The following is a 20,556-nucleotide window of genomic DNA, read 5'->3' as shown; positions in this document are numbered from 1 at the left end:
TCGAAAATGACCCGTTTTGACCCGAAATTTATTAAAATTTTATTATTTTAATTATATTTATTATACTATATTAAAAATATATAAATAATAATTTAATGAGATTATATGTGAAGGAAAATATTCTTAATAATATATAAATATATCATAAATACATGTAATTTTAAATACAAATATATATATATATATATATATATAATTAATATGATATATTTTATATATAAATATTTCAGGTCGGGTTCGGGTACACTGGGTCAGCCCGAACCCGACACGAGTTTTTCGGGTAAAAAATTTCCCGACCCGAAATATAAAAACCCCAATCCTCATTCGTATTTTTTCGAGTCAGGTTCGTGTTTGGTTTCGGGTCGTGTCGGATTTTGCCACCTCTATTTTTAATGCAAATGCTAAAAATTCCTCTTGCTCATTAACTAGGCATATCTTTATGGTTGACTTTAATGAATATTATAAACATGAGGTACATTAATTAATAATAACATAAACATGAGGTAGATTATTTATTTTAATTTTAATTATTCTTGTTAAATAATATTTGTAAACTTCCAACAACCTGCAAATTGTATTCTACTACATAAACATTATAATAAATAAAATAAAATAATTATTTTTTTAAATCGCATGACATTATGTTCAACAATATAACTCATAAGCAGAACAACAGTCTTGATGCTCGTTAAAGTTGAAAGATATTAATGATTAATTGATAATCAACTATATGACATATGATAGATTATATATAAAATTGGATAATCGACGATATAATTTATGATTAAATTATAAAATTATAACTGATATTTCAATACTTGACGTTTTCTTGTATTTCACGAAACATACCCCGTATATATGAAATGTCAGAATTATAATTTACGAGAGAGATAGCTAATTATTTTTTATACGAACAAAATTTATTGATTGAAGTTAGTAGATTTAGTTAATGAGCGGTCTCTTATATATTTCATATTTATATGAAAATTAATATTATTAAACGATAATAAGACCTCTTTTTATTGTAAAATACAGAAATAAGAATTAAAATAATTATAATAACATAAATAAATTTCAAATATATTAATATTTATCTAGTCACTATAATTATCAAAAAAACAAAGAAGAAGAAAATCTTAAGGTACGAGAAAATAAACAAAAATTGTAAAAAGCCGGAAGGCAGGATAAATACGAATGCGTTTGTTTTGTTGATGGGTCAGTGTAGAAATAGCTATAACTAGGGTTATTATACTGGCAGCGCTGCTTATTTTTCCCCTCACAAAACTCATCATCCATCTATAAAGTTTCGATCTTTACATCTGATTCTACTATTTACATTCGGATTCATCTTCTGCCCAATATAGGTACTTGATTTTTATTCAAATCTATACATATATGCGTGTTCTTGGTGTTCTAATTCCCGGGTTTTTGATTTTTGCTTTTTTAAATCATTTCTTCCTGTTAATTTATGTGAATATTATATATAGATGATTATATCTTGCTATATTGATTTGAAAATTTTGAAGTTTTGTTTTGATTATGCGTACATGATTTGGCAGTGTTTGTTAAGGGCTTGATTGAAAATTCTTATTGGCACATTTGATTTGTTTATATTAATCCTTTATCTTCATGATTATGTTTTTTTTTGGGTTTTTAGGGTTTTGAAGAAAATTCTTAATTGGGTAACGTTTACCAGTGTATGTTAAGGGTTTGATATAAAATTGTTATCTGGGGATGTTTTATGTGTGCTGTTATTGTTCAGTTTCTTTTTATCACCATGGTGATGATGTTTTTTTTACCTTGGTTGCCCATTTTCCGTATGCATGAATTCGTGATTTGTTTAGCTAACTTTTCCATTTGTGGTATTTTATTTGCCCGATTACAAAAGTTAAATCAAGATTGGAAGCTGGAATAATCATTTTTTCCCCACTCGTATTGCCTTATGTTAACAATTGTTCCGCTTGGATTAATGCCTGTATCTGATATTGGAGTGGAGTATGGTTAGAGCTGCAGCTGGACTGTTTAAGGCCAGATCTGTTAAATCTAGTATATTATAATCATATACTGTTATTGTGACATTCAGTTTCCTTATTTGTGTTGGCCATTTGGGCAAAGTTAGTATGGGTTGCAATCTTGTGTGCTTTTTTATTAAAAAAATTCCATCTCAATCTGCTATATATAATACATGGCGAGTATTATCCCTCCTTGCGTTTAAGTGATTTAAATTTGTTGCATAATAAATGGTTGTAGTTTTGTAATTTTTGCCGTTCCAGATTTGAAGTACTCTAGAAGGAGGCAGATCTCAGAGCAGATATGGGTTTTGACAATGAGTGCATTGTCAACATACAATCTCTAGCGGGCGAGTACTTCTGTCCAGTTTGTCGCACACTTGTTTACCCAAATGAAGCACTCCAGTCACAGTGCACTCATTTATATTGCAAACTCTGTCTAACATATATTGTTGGAACTACAAAGGCCTGCCCCTATGATGGATACCTTGTGACAGAAAAGGATTCCAAGGTTAAACTCACCATGTTTTGGCCTTTTTACCTAATTAGTTGTGATTTCAACCTGCTCAATTTTTCCATTGACGTTTTTATTGCAGCCACTTGTTGAATCAGACAAAGCACTAGCAGAAAGGATAGGCAAAACTCCTGTGCATTGTCTGTTTCACAGGAGTGGATGTTCTTGGCAGGGACCGTTATCTGAGTGCACATCTCATTGTTCTGGCTGTTCTTTTGGAAATTCCCCTGTTGTGTGCAACAGATGTGGTGTGCAAATTATACATCGCCAAGTACAGGAGCATGCACAAAATTGTGCTGTGAGTGTGCAAATATTTAAGTGATGTGCTAATTTAATTATGTCTTCAATTTGCTCGGAATTGTTTATGACTCTTATTTAACAATTGTAGGGTGCAAATCCTCATGTGCAGCAGACCGCTGAAAATCCAAAAGATGCTGCTACTGCTGTTGCAGTTACTACCACAAACTCCAGCCAGGCAACTTCTCAACCTGTAGTTAGCGCCTCACAGGCACTGGTACCACAGACTGTCACGGCTCCTCCAGCCACACAAGATTCGAATCCTCATGTCCACACAATCGCTACTAGTGCTGCGATGAGTACAGAGCAGTGGTATCCTCAACATTTTCAACAGTATCAACAGCAGTATCCTGGATATGATCCATACCAGCAGTACTACCCATATCAACAACCTGCACAACAGGTGCAACAGCATGTACCATATGCAGGACAACCTCAGGTCTATGCTCAGCCCCCAACTGGAATGCAGGGTCATCATCAGCCATTACCTCAGGTCCAAGGGCAAGGGCCAGCACAGACTCAGCCACAACCCCAAGGACCACCTCAAGCACAGTCCTTTGTGCAGAATCAAGTCAACTCACAACAACAACAATCTCATATCCAAGTTCACACTCAAACAGCTGCCCCGGGTCAAATCCCTCCGCAGCAGCCTTACCCCCAAGCACAACCTCATCCGCCACCCAATTCTATGCAGCCTCCTGCACAACAGAATATTCAAGCACCCTATCAGCAGACACAGTTTCAGGGACATTCAGTGCAGCTTCAAATACAGCCCCAGCCTCACTCTAACCCCCAACCTGTTTTACAATCTCAGCCCCAAAGTCATCCTTATCCACCAAGTCAGCAACCTGCTCCCAGTGTTGTACCAGGTTATCAGTCACATCACCCAGTTCAGCCTCAGCAGCAAATCCTGCCTGCCCCCCAACACTATCCTATGCCCATGCATCCGTCTAGTGGGTCTTTTCCTCCAGCTGCTCAGTTCCCTCAGCAACCCCCACATTTACGACCACCTCCGACTAATCCTTCACTACCTAATCAACAACAGGCAAACCTTATGCAGAGTCAAAGCCAAATCCAGGGCGTCCCTCCTGCCCAGCATCCTCATATATATCCTCAAACTCCTCAGCAGGGGTACATTGGTCACCAACGTCCTGCCGGACAACCGATGCAGCAGCCATATCAGCAATATGGACAGCCACCTTTTCCGTCACAGGCATCTGGTTCAGTTCAAGGTCCATTTCACCAGATTCCTTTCGGTCAGCAGCCAATGCAGACCCAGTCTCAAGCTCAGGGCCCAACTCAGTTGCAACAGAGTGCTGTTGCCCGTCCTCCGCCACAAATGCATGGCAGTGTGCAAGCACATGGCATGCCACCCCAGCAACCTCCATCCTATGGCGGTAGACCCATTGCACCAAATCAAACGGCAACATCTCACCCTTTTGCACAATCTGGTGGCGCGTTTGGTGGCGCTCCTCACTCCAGACCATTGCCGTCAAGTTCAGTTCAACAATCTGAGCATCAGATATTCGAGGGTGGCATTGCCAACCAACAGCAAGTGCCTTCGGGGCAACAGTTTTCTCAGTCTGATCGAGAAATTAAGCATATAATGGGTGAAGGAAATGCTGCCCCGCAAGGTGGATCAGCTTTAAACAAAACTGTGGGAAATGATATTAGCGGTCCTGAAGAGGATTCTGTTAGGGCTAAAGCGCAGGACTCTGAAATTAGAGGTAAAAGTGGGGATGAGGAACATAATATCACAACTGAAGGTGAAAAGAAAGGAACTAGGAGCCAGGTCGCAGAAGCTGAGGTTGATGCATTGAAAACAGGTTCTTCTGAGCCATCACTGGAGAAAACTGGTAAGGAAAAAACTGGAACACTTAATGAGATGGATGGCAGTGTGTTTGCTGTCAAGGATTCTACTTCACGACAAACAGAAGCTTTTGTCGGACATAAGAAAGATAATACAAATGTGTTGGCAAATGAAAACAAATCGAGTCACGGCCAAGTCTCACAACAAGGCCTGGCCATTGGTGAATATGCTGGGTTCCATGACAAGGGTCTCCCGAACTCCTCTAATCAAGCTCAACTAACGGATCAAGGCAGATATCAGATGCCTTCAGGGACCTATGGGCCTCCATCTCAGCAACAAAGACATACTATGCCTTCAAATTCACAGTCGGGTCCTTATGTAGGAGCTCCACCTAATGCACTACCAGGTCAAGGACCTGCTCACTTAAAACCTCAGGGACCGGGACTTTCGGGTCCACTCCATCAATCTCTTCATCCATCTGAACATTTCCATCAATCTGGTTCTTCTCAATCACATGAAAGCTTCCAAGGTGTACAGAGGGGGCAATATTATCAGAATAACCCTCCTCAGCCTCCGTTCTCCAGAACTAATAAAGCCGAACCAACAGGACCGCTACATGGCTCTGATAATGCTGGTCCTCTGCAGAATCAGAGGCTTCACCACTTAGAGGGTAGATATCCGGACCCCAATGTATCAGGATCCTTTGATAGAGGTCTATATGAGCAGACTTTAGCAAATGAAAACCGTGTGCCTGGAGCTGCGCTTGGGCTGCATGCTAAAAATGTTAATGATGATCACATGAAACAATTTAGAACTGGACCAGCTGGACGTAATAGTCAGGGTGAGTATGAGCAAGCACTGAAACAGTTCCCTAAGCCTGCAAATATTGGGAATGGCTCAATAAGAGCAGGTGAATATCCTCATGAACATAAATCTGAGCTTCCTTCAAAGTTCTTGCCCCCATATAATTCTGATTCTCAGCCAGGATTTCATGGTTCAGGGCCTGGATTTGGTGTGGATCATCTGCCTCCTAGAAGTCCTGGAAGAGAATTCCACGGCATTCCATCCCGTGGGTTTGGAGCCCAATCAGGTGGGCCACACAATCAGCCTGGTCTTGATAATGTTCATGGCTGGGGCTCCCATGCAGTTAATGAAGGGCCAAGATCTTTTGACATATCTTCAGATCCAGTTGGCAAGACTTTTCGTGATCATTTTAGGAGTGGTGATATGGCTGGTCAAGATTTTATTCCTAATCATATGCGCCGGGGTGAACTTTTTGGTCCTAGAAATGTACCAAGTCATATTCGTGCTGTAGAGGGTTTTGGAACATTTTCGGATCCTCGTATGGGGGAATTGAATGGGCATGGGGGTTTCCCATATGGAGAATCATTTGCAGGAAATAAGTTAAATCATCCGCGTCTTGGTGAGCCTGGATTTAGGAGTAGCTTTTCTCTGCATGAATTTCCACGTCCTGGTGGTTTTTATGAAGTACGTGATGTTACTTTCCGCAAATATATGTGATTTGAGTGTGTGTTCATTTTATTAGGAAGCTCTGGTCAGATTTTATTTTTAATGACGGGTTGATGCTTGTTTTTCTTAACATTTTATTTTGCGTACTAGTGTTCATAGTTTTTTATAATTACATGTTGAACATTCTTCTTTTTTGTGGGAATGTCCTAGGGGAACTTGGAGTCTATTGATAGGTTCAGAAAGAGAATGCCCGCTAGTATGGGATGGTGCCGGATTTGCAAAGTTAATTGTGATACTGTGGATGGCCTTGACCTACACTCACAAACACCGGAGCACCAGCAGAGGACAATGGAAATGGTTATGAGCATCAAGCAGAATGCAAAGAGACAGAAGTAAGTTGTCGTTATTATATTAACTCGCTTAAGTACAGTACTGTGAACTATTATGCTGTTTTTTTTTTAACAATCAAGTAAAATGACTAAGAAGAATTTAATGATATTTGCCTACTTACTATGTCATAGGACTTCAAAAGATCAATCTTTTGTGGAAGAGGGAATCCGGTCAAGAAATGCTGGCAACAGGGGACGAGGAAAGAAAGTTTAAGTGGCGCAGATCTGCTGTGTCAAGTTTCAAGGTGGTGTCTTATCTAGTGTTGAAGCTTCAATCTTCGTACAATTAGCATTAGGTGATACACCCTTCCGTGTTTCACTATTTTATCAGGATGATTTATGCTATTCCTGTCATTTCAGATTGCTCTCTTGATGATTATGCTTACTTTTGGATTGAAGTATTAGTATAAATCTGTTTGACAGAAATTTTCACATTGGGATGCTTATATGTTTACATTTTATCAAAAGAATATTAGTAGTAGTATTGTTTGCTAGAGTTGATTATGACTGTTAAGTCAAATCGAGACCTGACTAGTGGTTGGGAATATGAGTATCGTCTTATTTAAGAAATGCCACTCTGTTTTTTGTATTGATTGGTCACGTTCGTATTCATTTTAGTGTCTTTGGAGTATCAGACATCACAATCAGTTTGTTTCTCATGGTCTTTTGTTAAATATGTGCCTATTCCCGTCTTTAATCTCTGTTCTTTTTTCTATGAGCTGAAAATAAAGATTCTCCACCATTAGGTGTTGCAAAAAAGGTTTTGTTTTTATTTTGTGGCACATCTACTGCTTCATAGTTTTTGCTGTGATTCATCTCAGAAATTTGTTTTCTTTTTAATTATTTTCTGAGATATTTTTCTTCTAACATTAGTATGAACTTTTTGAGATTTCATTGTTATGAAACCCAGTGCCGATCTTTTAAAGAAATTCCCAACTTGTTATTCCTTTCATTTTGTCCGGTGTTCTATTTCTTAGAGGGGAGTTAAAAGTTGAAACTAGTGCTCGAGCTACTACTAATCTAAACACCAATGCCAGTTCGTATTCATTTCCTTGACATATTACAGCATAGTTCATTATCACAAAGTTTACTTCTGCTTGACCTACTAGATGCGATGAAGGCTTGTTTTTCATGTATTTGCCTTTCCTATAAGTATGCACTAGGTGTCTAATATAACAAATGTAATACTTGAGTTGCTGAAATGTAATCTTTATTTAAGTAATACATTGTACTTTGTATATTAATAGATATTCGTGAGGGAATAATCAGTTCTTCATATATACATAGAATCTTGTTGTCTCCCAACATATATTTATAAGTAAAGGTTTTATAGTTTGTTTAAAGGTACGGAATTTGGAATTGAGGTCTTTACTGTAGCATCTATTAAGGAAAAAACACGCGTGTTGAATTTAATGGTCATTTAAGTTGGAGCAAATGAATGATTAAGAGGGACGTTTATAAGAAAAAGTGGAACTAGTATTATCCCACAAATTATACCTTAGATAAACTGACAGACTTGAATTTCGATAATGTTGAATGAGAAGTTGCAACACTTTTCCAAAAGGAAGTTGTATCATTAAGCTGATCATTACGTAAATCTTAAAGGTTAAAATTAAAAATTCTTATGTAAGTGAAACACTCCATGTTTAGTAAGAATCAGGTAGATTTTCTTAGTAAAGGCAATGTATGTTCCGTTTGTAGAGAATGCTTCTGAGGGACATTTTAAAGAAAAAGAGGAACTAGTGTCATCCCACAAAGCATACCTTAGATTATCGGACAGACTTGAATTTCGAAAATATTGAATTAAAAGTTGCAACACTTTTTTTAAAGGAAGTTGTATCACTAAGTGGATCATTACTTAAACCCCAAGGGTTAGAAATTAAGAATTCCTTTATAAGTGTAACACTCCATGTTTAGTAATAATCAGGTAGATGTTCTTAGTGAAGGCAATATGTGTTCACATTCGTAGAGAATGATTAAGAGGGACATTTAAAAGAAAAACAGTAACTAGTGTCTTCCCACAAACTATACCTAAGATAAACTGACAGACTTGAATTTCGATAATGTTGTATTGAAAGTTGCAAAACTTTTATAAAGGAAGTTTGAAGTTGTATCACCAAGTTGATCATTACTTGAACCTCAAGGTTCAAAAATTAAGAATTTTATTTATTAGTGGAACACTTCAATTAGGTAGATTTTCTTAATAAAGGCAATATTTGTTCACATTCATACAGAACACACGGTTTGTCTCAGGCTTATGGATAGTATTTTATTGTAAGTTAGTGACAAGGCAGGAACATTCCTATCAAAAGACATACATGTTACAGACAGGATATTAAGCACTGACAATACTATGTTCTGGAATTCTGGTGACTGCAACACAAAACCTTGATTTTCTTAAATGTTTTATGTTGTTTAAGGTCTATAATTGTGTCGTGGCTTATCCCATATTTTGATACACATAAGCAGATAACTAAACTGCTACATGTTTATATCTGGCAAATCTTGGGGATTAGATTGAAGCTACAAGATAGACTTTCCATTGTTGGATGACAGTCTTGGACTACATTACTGCTTCGTTGTAGTGTTTCCAGGTTTGCTGTTTTTTTGGAGTTTTGGGTTTATAGTGGCAATATGCATATACTAATATATATGGTAAGTTGTGGTTTTTGTGTTGTATACACAAGCTTTTCTGTTGACTTGCATGTCCTCCATGTTTCTAGTTATTTGAGCAGCCTACTAACTTTAGACTTTATTAATAACTGTTAAATAGGAATTTCGCTTGAAAGTTACAGGGGATAAATGCATGAGTAGATATAGGGGTGAAATATGATAGAAGAAGGTGCTTGATAAAAGCTTAAATAGAAATTCTGATTCGACATAGCAAGTGGATGGATCTAAATTTAATATTATAATATTTCTGTAGTAAAATGGAAGAAGTTGATTCACAGTTATAGGTTCTTTAGTATAAGATCACGTCTGAAACTGGAACTTGGCATTTTAATGCTAGTTTCATCTAGTCTTAACAACTATTTGCCAAATTGATCTTACATAGCTAAATCTAAGTCACATATTCATTCAGGACAGTAGGGTGCAAATATTTTCTAAGACACCGGACAGTTAGTTATTGAAACAAGAGAAGCATGCATGTGACTGTCTGGAGCTAGCTATTGTGTTCAGATGTGTGTTAAATTATCCAGAAATAGAGAAATTTAAAGGATAAATCAATAAAATGAGATGTCTTGACTCTTGAGAAATTTCCTTTCAATTTTAGTAGAACTGTATGTTAATATTCAGTCTGAAGGTATTAAAGCATTAATTTGAATCAACATTAGACTTGTTTTAGGAAGCAAAGAGTTGGTATGTAGTAACATTTCTCGTTACTTAGTACCATGTCTTTACGCCGATAACTCTGTTTTAACAGAGTGCAATAGAAATAGCTGCGGTCCTAGGTGCTGTGTTTTGAATTGTTCGGGTTATATTGTGGGTTGACAAAAATTGTTACATCTATTGTAAACAACAATTATTGCTTAGGTGACCTTGTATGTCAACACTTAACACCCTAATTATTGTAGCCATATGCTTTGACAGTAGATTATTGTCCCTTCCCTGATGGTAGGTCATTTGATTTAGCATAAAATACAAATAATAATAATAGCTCCTTTAGGAAGTTCATTGGAGCACTGTTGTTAAATTGTCCTTTTATGTAATTTTTATCCTAAATGTTGAAATTTGAGATGGAACTGCGATATTATAATTAAAATATGGGAATGATTGTAACTTTAAGTTCTCTTTTTTTTTTTTTTATAGAAGTCCCATTGGAACATAATATTCATAAATTTGGAAATATGTCGTATTCCTGACAAAATCTAAAGTCCGGCGCTTTTACGTTTAGATTGGTCCTTAATGACCCAGACTATCTTGTTTCTTTCCTCTGTTTATATTTCATTTAGAAGCATAGTAAGGATTAAAGGGTGAAACATGAATGCTTGTGGTAATGATCTACCTAGGAACTGATTTGTTATAGGTTGTTGGTCAATGGAGTAAGTTAACGAATATGAAAATAACAATTTTTTTAGAAAAAATGAAAATAGTCTAGTTACTAAAAATGATACCGAAAAGTATCTACTGCACGGTACTGAATACATGTCCTCATATATGCATTATAACTAACTGTATCATTCTATTGCTCGATGTATTTTTGAGATGTGTGGATATATGATATGCAAACAAGGAAACTAGTGAGTCAAGAAAAAACAGCTCTCGGCTTTCAGTTTGCTGGCTTTTGGATAGCATGTTTGTTCATGGTGGTAGCAGCATTCAGGTGTTGCAATCATTATTACAAGCATATTACCAGTTGCAATCATTATTCTACAACATTCCCAGGATCAATGAATTGCATCAAAATTTGTATTGAACCTTTGTCATAATTTGTGTTCAAGTAGCTAGGCTATTAGCCTTATGGTCGAGCCATATTCCTATTGTTTATTGTTTTTGAGACCGACCTTTATACACCCTTCCTTTCCCCTCTTCACTCTACAGAATAGCAATCTGATAGGATATATGCAACTGCATCCACACGAAAAAAATTTAATCTCCAAGGAAACAGAAATAAAGTGGAATATTTTAAGAATGATTAACAAGTACATTTGATTAACTTCCATGATAGAATAATGTTGATTTAGTGATGCTAATGCGGATTTTAGTGTTGTGTGTTTTCTGTTTTTGTGAGGTTGATCCTGGCCTTTTGTGGACGAATTGTTGGAGCTTGTTCGCTAGTATTATTGCCTCAGCACACCGTTGGTGGGGACGTTTCGATAACATTTTACACATGGTTTCAGTTTAATGTACCCAATTTTTTGGTTAACTTTGTCATGTATAACTGTAGATTTTGAATAACAATATGTAAAGCTCTGTTAATTGCTAGTCATATTTATCAAAAATAATGTTTAGTTGTACATTAGCACTAGTTTATTAGTAAAAGAAGTCTACAAATATAATAATAATTGAGTTTGCTAGGTCCGAGAGAATTATAAAATGGAGGTTATTTTGTAAATGTAGAGGGTTGAGTGTTTTATTTACAAAATTGTTATGGATATTTTATATGTATATCTTCGTAACCTCGAGAGAACTGTCTGAGGCATCCCCTCATGCTCAGTTTTCTCATACTAGTTTGCGTTTTTTGTTTTGACCAGATTAAAGTTTTGTGTTTTCTTATGTTTAAAATACGTAAACCTTTTACCACAAAATGCCTTTCTCAGCTTCGACTTTAAATCCTTTCTTGAGCCACACGAGCTCCTTACAAGACTAGTTTCATTGAGCCCTTTTTTTTTTTTTTTTTAAATCCTGAAAATAAGTATTTAGCTCTTACAAATAATGAATGTTTCTCTCCTTAATTATTTAAGAGAAAACTGGGCCCTGGTTGAATTTGTAATATACGATCCAGTCCCTGTATTTATTAAAAGAATTAAATATTAAATAGTTGACTGATTGTGTTAAAAAATCTAAAATAGGTCATTCATTTCAAATTTGACTGAGTATCAATTAATTGATTTGATCATTTCATTAAAGTCGAAAATAGAATAGAAATTACCCAAAATTGAAAAACGATAATAGTGAGTTTCAGGAACATTGAGTTCGAATTTGACGGATAACATTGAATCTAAATATGATAATAAGTGGATAAATTTTGAATGTTTTTCTTGAAATTAATTATGAAATGATTTGATACTTATTTCGAAAAAGATATTAACAAATAAGTAACACAGATTTTTATTAGATTTTTATTATAATACCTGAGTCGATCACATCATTAAGTTAAATAATTAAGAATTTTTGAATTAATTTAAGTTGCAACAGTAATTCCAGTCATGAAAAAGTTAAAAAGTGAGTCGGTATATCAAAAATATAAAAAATATAAATAATCTTGTAAAAAAACACTCTCAAACCATACTCTCCGGTTGTTTATAATTTTAGTCACTACAGATACACAAATGCCACGTCATCAATTATCATATTAAAATAATACATTTTAATTATAAAAAATTGAAATAATAATAACATATTATAGGGTCATGTTCAAATAGAACAATTAGAGAGATCTCATAGTTATCTTACGAATAAGTATTGTATATGTGCCAAGTGGTTGTCTGATTAATTTTGAGCCATTTGAGCATTTTAGCAATTATTGTTCTCTTTTTCCTAATTATGCAGTTGATATTGTTATTCAAGCTTGTGACTAGATTTGTCTACTATTAGTTTAAAATAGTTCAAAAGATAAAAAATCCTTTTCTAAGATTTTGATAAATTTTAGAATTTGAATGTATATAAACTGGTTTTTTTTTTTTTTTTGAGTAGAATAAACTGGTCTTGTTAAATTACTCCAAGAGTGTTTAAGTAAGGTTTGTCCGTAAAAAAATGGACTTATGCTTATTGATGTTTGTTTTATCATTAATTTGTACAGAAAATATAAATCTACGAATCTATCAAAGTATTCTACTTTAGCAAAGTATAATTTTAAAGCATTTTACTTAAACAAAATATAATTTGAAGTAGATATGATGCTTTAGGATGAACGTAGTATTTTTATATAATTTGTAGCACATGTATTTAAGAAATTTGGAATTGGATTAAATGCATCATAATGAACTAATATTTACTATATACTAATATTCTCATCCAAAATAAAAAACCTTATATTGAATGTACGTTATACAAGAATATGTAGAACATGGTTTCTAAGACAATGCTCGAAAATATAATCAACTGACGTGTAAACTCTAATTTTGAAGAGGCATTGTGGTTTGTGAAATTGTTAGGTTACATGTTCGAAAATAATAGTAAATACTGTAAATAAGATAAAAGTAGCAACATGTAGCAAACTATTGAAGAGATATTTTAATTGGGGCACATATGTCGTCATTTTATGGAGATGGACAAGAAAGAAAAATGAAATAAGTGGAGCAAGCGTCATTTTACAAAAGCATTATACTAGTGAAGTTAGATTTTTAGCCATGGGTTAGACATAATTAAATAATAGCTAAAATAGAACCACATTTTTATTTGTCCTTCACTTGGAGTTGGCATGGAAGACTAGAATTATATTAAGATATTTTGGCTCGGCGATGAAGATTATCTAATATATTTGTTCGGAAGCAATTATCGAATGATCTTATATATAAATCTTTTATTAAAAGTATTAATCCAATAACTATTGAACTTGCTATGTTTGTCTTTGTAGAGGAACAGTACGATCTTGGACTGAAATCGGGCGGATCTTTACTTGTAAAGTGGAATTCATCCTTTGTTTTTTCCTTTCCATTCACTCGGATCGTTCATTCTAGTTCCTACTGCTTTTTGCTTATTATTTATGATGAAGTTTATTTAATATATACTTTCTAAACCGATTATTGAACGATCTTATATAAGAATCTTTTATGAATAATACTAATTTGATAAGTATTGAGCCCTTACACTTTAATCATTGTTCACTTGTTTAGTATATTTCATCCAAAATACTAACAATTTTAAACTGAGTTCCTCACATATCTTACTTTCCAAATACTTAATACCCATATACATTTAAAACAAAGTTATCTTTGGGCAACTAGAGTGTTCATCTTTCATGTAACTTTATATTGCGGAGTGATTGGTGAATTGGATAAAAATATTACAGGTGGGATTATGGGATTATGACACGAGCCATTTTTTAAATAATATTATGCAAGTAATTGAATTCAGTCATATTTGGCTTATTTTATAAATATGACTGATTAGTTAGTCAAATTTAAGTACAAAAGCGGGAAATTTGAATTTTATTGAAAATGTAGCGGGGAATTTGAATTTGACGAAAAAATTGGAGGTGAAAAATGAGAGCTAAAAATGACCGATTAAAGTCAAATTAGGCGGTCATATTTAAGAAGTCATATTTAACTGGTCATATTTAAGCAGTCACATTTAACTAAATATGACCGAAAATGTTAAATTCCACTAAGCTATCTCTCACCAACAATTTCCGATCAAATTTAGCTAAATTCGACCACGCGCGGTCAAATTTAGTTAAATATGACTGAAAATTGGCGGTCAAATTGACCCGTTTTTGTTGTAGTGGCTGTTAGCTTCTCAAGAATTAAGTACAAGAAATATGATGAATCACTGATACTTGCCTACTTATAACGTTATGGATTTTCAAAATATCATTCTCACGGCCAAGAAGGAATTAAGTCGAGGAAAGCTGGTAAAAAGAGACCAGGAAAGAAGGCTTAGATGGAGCTGATCTGCTGTTGCATGTTGTAAGGTGTACTAGCTAGGATCGAAGCTTCAGTTTTTATGCAATTAGCATCAGGTGATACACCCTTCGGTGTTTCACTATTTCATGGGGATAAATTAGCTACTCTTGTCATTTCAGATGGCTCTCATATGATATTGTTTCCATATGCGTGAATGCTTCAACTGCAGAAGACTATGGACATGGATATTAGCATCAAGCTAAATGCAAAGAGACAGAAGTAAGTTGTAACTTTTGTATTAATTAGCCATGGTACTGTGATTTCTTCCACTACAACAAAAACACCATTAGACAACACTGATCAGACAACGCACGGTGAAAAAGCGTTGTTTGGAAAAAAGACACAACACTTTTGTTTCGTCCTCGAAAAACTATTATCTAACACCTACGACCTACAACAGTTAAAAAATGGGTTTAATATCAAAATGGTCACTGAAGTGGAGGTCATATATCACTTAGCTTACTGATCTGAACGGGGTATCATTTCAATCATTAAAGTCACAATAAATATCAATGAAGTACCTCCAAATTTTAGTTCACGAAGTAAAAATATTATTTATAGAGTTTTACACATTGTTCTTGATTGCTACCACAACCAAATAAAAGGTTATGACTTCTAGTATATATGACAATATATTTAGATTTTATCAATTTTGTTTACTATTGATTTTTTATTAAAACAAAAATCATAATTATATAATAAAAAATAAATAGTAAACAAAATTGATAAAATCTAAATATATTATTATTAATACTAGAAGTCATAACCTTTTACTTGGTTCTGGTAGTATTCGAAAATAATGTGTCAAACTCTATAAATAATATTTTTACTCCTTGAACTAAAATTTGGAGGTACTTGATTGATATTTATTGTGACTTTAATGATTGAAATGATACCCCGTTAAGATCAGTGAGTGAAGTGATATATGGCCTCCACTTCAGTGACCACTTTGATATTTAACCCGTTAAAAAACTGTTGTCTAGTAAATTCAATCAGACAACGGTTTCTTAACTGTGGTATTGTGTAATGATGCATGTTAGACAACTGTTTTGAGAGCCGATGCGTGAAGAAACTTCAGACAATAGTTCAAGAAACCGTTGTTGTAATTAGACAAGTGTTTTATTTTTTGTGTTGTTTACCAGCAGTTCAAATAAGGGTTTTACATAGTGTTGTGTGACTGGAAAGCTAACATACAACTGTTTTTGTTAGCATTGTAACATGGCCTTATAGACAAGCCTCTACTAACTAATAAAATGTTGTCTAACTGAATGAATTTTAAGAAAATAAATGTACATAAGAGAGTGCAAAGATTCAAAAGTCCTAACCAAAGTTATAACAAAATAATCAATTTCTTGATAGTCATAGGTTTTTCTTGCATTAGATCAAGAATTGATCAAGGAAATGCGAATTTTTAGCTCATTAAAATGAAAATTTATTATACAACGGTTTACTTCCCACAAACCGTTGTCTACATTATTTTTATACAATGGATTTTTCGTAAACCGTTGTTTGAGCCTAATTTAGACAAAACTTTCGTAACAGTTGTGTCATTTTCAATGATACAACATATGTGCGTATAAAAACCATTGTCTGTTTACCTTTTTACAAGAAGACAAAATTTACAATTGACTAGTATTGTTAAAAAAACATATAAGATAAACATAAAAAAATTTGATTTTTTTAATACATGACTAATATTGTTGGTTCTCGACATCCGTACGGTTAGATGATCAAAATAAATATTTATAAATTAATACAGAGCTAATCGTATACATAACAAAGATTTTATTCAGTACTTTCTAAATTGTAAACATAAAACACATACTTATACTTACGTGCGAAGTACAAAATTGTCTTGGTATTACAAATGAACAATACATATTTGCATATATGCATAATATAAATATATTTTTTAATAGAAAGAGTAGAATAACTTGATCTATAAATTAGTATAGTTTGATAATTTTGTAATATATTTTTGATTTATTTGAAAGAAATAAATTATACTAATATAAGAACTTATATTATTAATATATGAAATATTTTATAAATTCACAATATAAAAACTCATATTAAAATAAGAAAAATAAAAACAAATAACTTAAGTAAATATATCTTTAATTGTAGAGATCATATTTAGTGTGTGAAAGTTTGAAGCTAATCAAAAAAGAAGAAAAAGCTATGTGGTGAATTATAAAAAGCTAGAATCCATGTCTTTTTTTTAGCTTTTAATACCCATGCCATGAGAAGTATTTAAACTTATTTGCCAAACATGCCATCAAATAGCAGACAACACTTCTTTAATAAAAAAGCTCACAAGCGGGGTTGCCAAACACCCACCTAGTATCCGGCAAAAGAAGTAGAAGGGCTTCTTTTGAGGTTTTTAAGCCAAAAACAAGAAGTCAGAAATGCTAGTATTTTTGAGTTTTTTTTAGTGATTTGCATTTTATTATGAAGTTTTTAAAATTTTAATATGTAATAAATTGTATTTATTAACTAAAGTTTCTTTTATTTTAATAATTTGATTTTTTTCAATTTATAAATTTAAATTACCAAACTTAATTGACTTATAAGTAAAATTTATCCAAACACTTTTAATAACTTATACTCCCTCCGTCCCCCTCATTTGTTTACATTGGGGGACGGGGGCTCGGTACGCATTCTAATGCTCTCATAAAACGTAGTTTGATAAATTATTTTGAACTTTTTTTTCTTCTGAACAAAAATTTGATGTCTGTGTTTTTATACAAAAAAGAAAATTTTAAAAAATAAATTATATAACTATGTTTTATATGCACGTTAAAATGCGTGTCGAGCAATGAAAAAAAACTGTAAAGAAATGAGAGGGCTTTTCTTGTTATACTTTAAAAGGTTTCAAAAAAAAAAGGTCGTTTTTATAAAATGATCCATTTTTAATATATATATATTTGTCTTTCTAAATTTTTTATAATATGTTAAATATTATTTATTATGCACAAATTATAACATTATAGTCATACAACATTTATATTTTATGATACAAATCAAGTACAAACGAGTAGCTAGGGCTGAGCTTTCGGTCAGTTCGGTCCAGAACCGGACCGAACCGAAAGGACCGAAGACCGAACTCCTGAAAATTTCTGGACCGGACTGGACCGAAGTTTCCATATGGACCGAACCGGAACCGAATCGAAATAATTCGGTTGGTCCGGTCTGGTCCGTCAGAATCGATTTTTTTAAAAAAATTTAAATTATCTGTGTTACAAAGAAAATTATCAAGCTTGATATACTCTTTTACCACATTGATTACACAGAAATTGCACTTTCAGTACTGTGCTTTATCATGACAACCCGTAAGAAAGCCAGATCTTTGTGGCAAATTACCACCCTACAAGACTAAAGGGGTTGAAAATTGTACAAAAACATCAGCAGAGGCTAATGCACTATAGGTACCTTTGATTCTCTAACCTGAGGCTGAATATTTGATTCTTTGATCGGACGAGTAGTGAGTGGTCGTGTGTGCGGCGCTGGGATGTAGTGGGTGGTGGGATAGGCGATAGTAGATTAGGTACGTATAATAGATTAGGGTATAGAATATGTTAAGTAATATATAAAATAAAAATATTAATTATATATATATATAAAGTTCGGTCCATTCGGTCCAGGACCGAAGATTTTGGTTGAGGACCGGACCGGACCGTATTTTATTTTGTACCTGACCGAAATACCCGAACGGACCGAAAATTCAGAAAATTAGGACCGAACCGGACCGAAATTATTAGGTTCGGTTCGATTTTTCGGTTTCAGTTCGGTTTTGCACAGCCCTACGAGTAGCTATACCCTGAAAATCATATATTGCATGCACCATTACCATAAATGTAACATCCCCATCTTAAATCAAGACGAGGAGTTACCTACAGACCTAAAACCTGCAAACAGAACACTAATCAATGAAAAAGACCTGACAGAAGAAGAATACGGCATGAGCCAAATGCCCAGTACGGATTGAAAGCATTTACAAAATAAGAAACATTTAAAAATATTTTGACAGTATAATAAAACAGTTATTTTTAAAATATAAGCAACAAGGGGTTAGGATATTTCATACCAAGATCAAACAGAACAGATACAAATACACACATCATAGGGTACCTAATGTGTGCAACAAATTGGATAACGTGTACGGTATATACAACGTCACCGCCAAATCACAAATCAAATCAAACTGGGTGCACTCACGTATCTTAAACAAATAATCAAAATGGGCAAAGCTCCCCCAAGAGCTAACAGAAGGATACGCCGTGACCAATCACACTGTCACGGAAGTGTCATGTCATCGGTGCCGCAATGACATGGCTGTCTCCAACTCATGGACCATTTAGCCCACGGCTTGCAAATTTTATAGATGGCTATCCACCACTTCTTGGAATGAGCTCATCCGAATGGCTCTACCAGTACAGGAACAATCATATTGTTGAACAAGCTAATGATCGCATATGGCCAGTTCAAGTAAATGCACCAGGAGACTTTGGACACTTCTACAGTCATGATGCTTCCAGGTTTGATTTTTTCGACAGGTGGGGCAATCCTTTGCCTTCCAGCCCCATGGTTTATTTGGATAACCCGCATTTGAACACAAATTTGCCTCTCTACGGAGTAGAGGAACAAAGAAGGGACAAGCTGTTTCATGGCTACCAAAGGCCGATCTCCTATGGATGTGTTACCGGGACAGACTTGGGAGTAGAGAAGCCACCACTTCTACAGTATCTACAAGAAAGAGAATGGCAACTACAACGAGAGAATAAACTGCGAGGTCCTCCCTATATGGGGAACTAAGTTAAGGTACATGGACACTTTAACACGACTTCGATTCTAAGTCCAAATGTTTGTTTGTACTTGGGTAAATCAAGGTCCTGCAGGTTTTCAAGTGACATTCTGGTTGAACTTATATTTGAAGAAGTGTGTATTTCTTGTTTTTGTCCAAAAGCTACAATGTTCTTGTGCCGATCAGATGGTTATCAAATAGACGAAAAAAATTATGTAATATTGCTTTCAGAACTTAGTGATGTAGATTGAGGGATAGTAGTAAAGGTTTAACGATGTTCATGCAGATTGTGACTTGCCTGAATTTGTAAATATTTTAATTTTTATGATCAAATTTAACCGTTTGTGAGTGTCAAAACATTTACCATATAAAGACTAATAGGCTGGAATATTTTATTGTATTTATGGTGGTAACTTGGATTTTTCTGAAGGTGTGAACACTTTCAGATTGAAGTTATTTGTGGTTCATCAAATAATTCAATCAGATAAAGTCAGAAATTTTGCAAGAAAAGAGAATGTATATCGTTGTGTATTTCAAATGAACCTACACTTTGAAATGATCAATGCAACATCTATATATATATATATATATATATGATGTCAATAGATGTGTATTTTGATAATAGACACATCTTAATCCAAATAAATTTGTCTAATGGCAATAGACACATCTTATCCCAATAGATGTGTCTAATGTAAATGGACAAATCTAATGCCAATAGACACTTCTTTTCCAATAGATGTGACTAATGTCATTGTTAATGCTACAAAATATATTTACTCAGGTTAGAAGTATGTTTTGACAATTTTTGTATAAATACTACCAATATTTGTCATAGACCTGCTGTCTAATTCGAGAGGAGAAACATACAGCACAAATCAAGGGGAACTGTAAGGTAAGCCGACTAATTTTCTTATATTCACTAGAATAATTGATCAAACACTATACATTTGATATATGATCACATTGGTCATA

At 34.1% G+C, this 20,556-nt stretch overlaps 1 protein-coding gene across 6 annotated transcripts; it reads left to right on the top strand.

Annotated features, from left to right (window-relative positions):
- Window positions 1-1,204: 1,204 nt before the first annotated feature.
- LOC108199243 (uncharacterized) lies at window positions 1,205-11,447 on the top strand. Of its 6 annotated transcripts, none has more exons than XR_010286241.1 (7): window positions 1,205-1,364; window positions 2,274-2,520; window positions 2,606-2,821; window positions 2,912-6,118; window positions 6,311-6,492; window positions 6,622-6,785; window positions 11,196-11,447. XR_010286241.1 is itself a non-coding variant. In XM_064082647.1 (7 exons), exons 2-7 carry the CDS (start codon window positions 2,314-2,316, stop codon window positions 6,701-6,703), a joined length of 3,804 nt encoding a protein of 1,267 aa, XP_063938717.1. In that variant the 5' UTR covers window positions 1,205-1,364; window positions 2,274-2,313; the 3' UTR covers window positions 6,704-6,970. The 6 variants fall into 6 exon arrangements, 3 of the variants coding, with proteins under 3 accessions (XP_063938717.1, XP_063938715.1, XP_063938716.1); XR_010286240.1 differs by having other exon boundaries at window positions 9,006-11,447; XR_010286239.1 differs by having other exon boundaries at window positions 8,959-11,447.
- The last annotated feature ends 9,109 nt before the right edge of the window (window positions 11,448-20,556 follow it).

This window comes from Daucus carota, chromosome 8 (genome assembly GCF_001625215.2).
Source record: "Daucus carota subsp. sativus chromosome 8, DH1 v3.0, whole genome shotgun sequence".
Lineage (NCBI taxonomy): Eukaryota > Viridiplantae > Streptophyta > Magnoliopsida > Apiales > Apiaceae > Daucus > Daucus carota.
The sequence above is the reverse complement of the archived record's forward strand: the minus strand, read 5'-3'. Positions and strand labels throughout refer to the sequence as shown.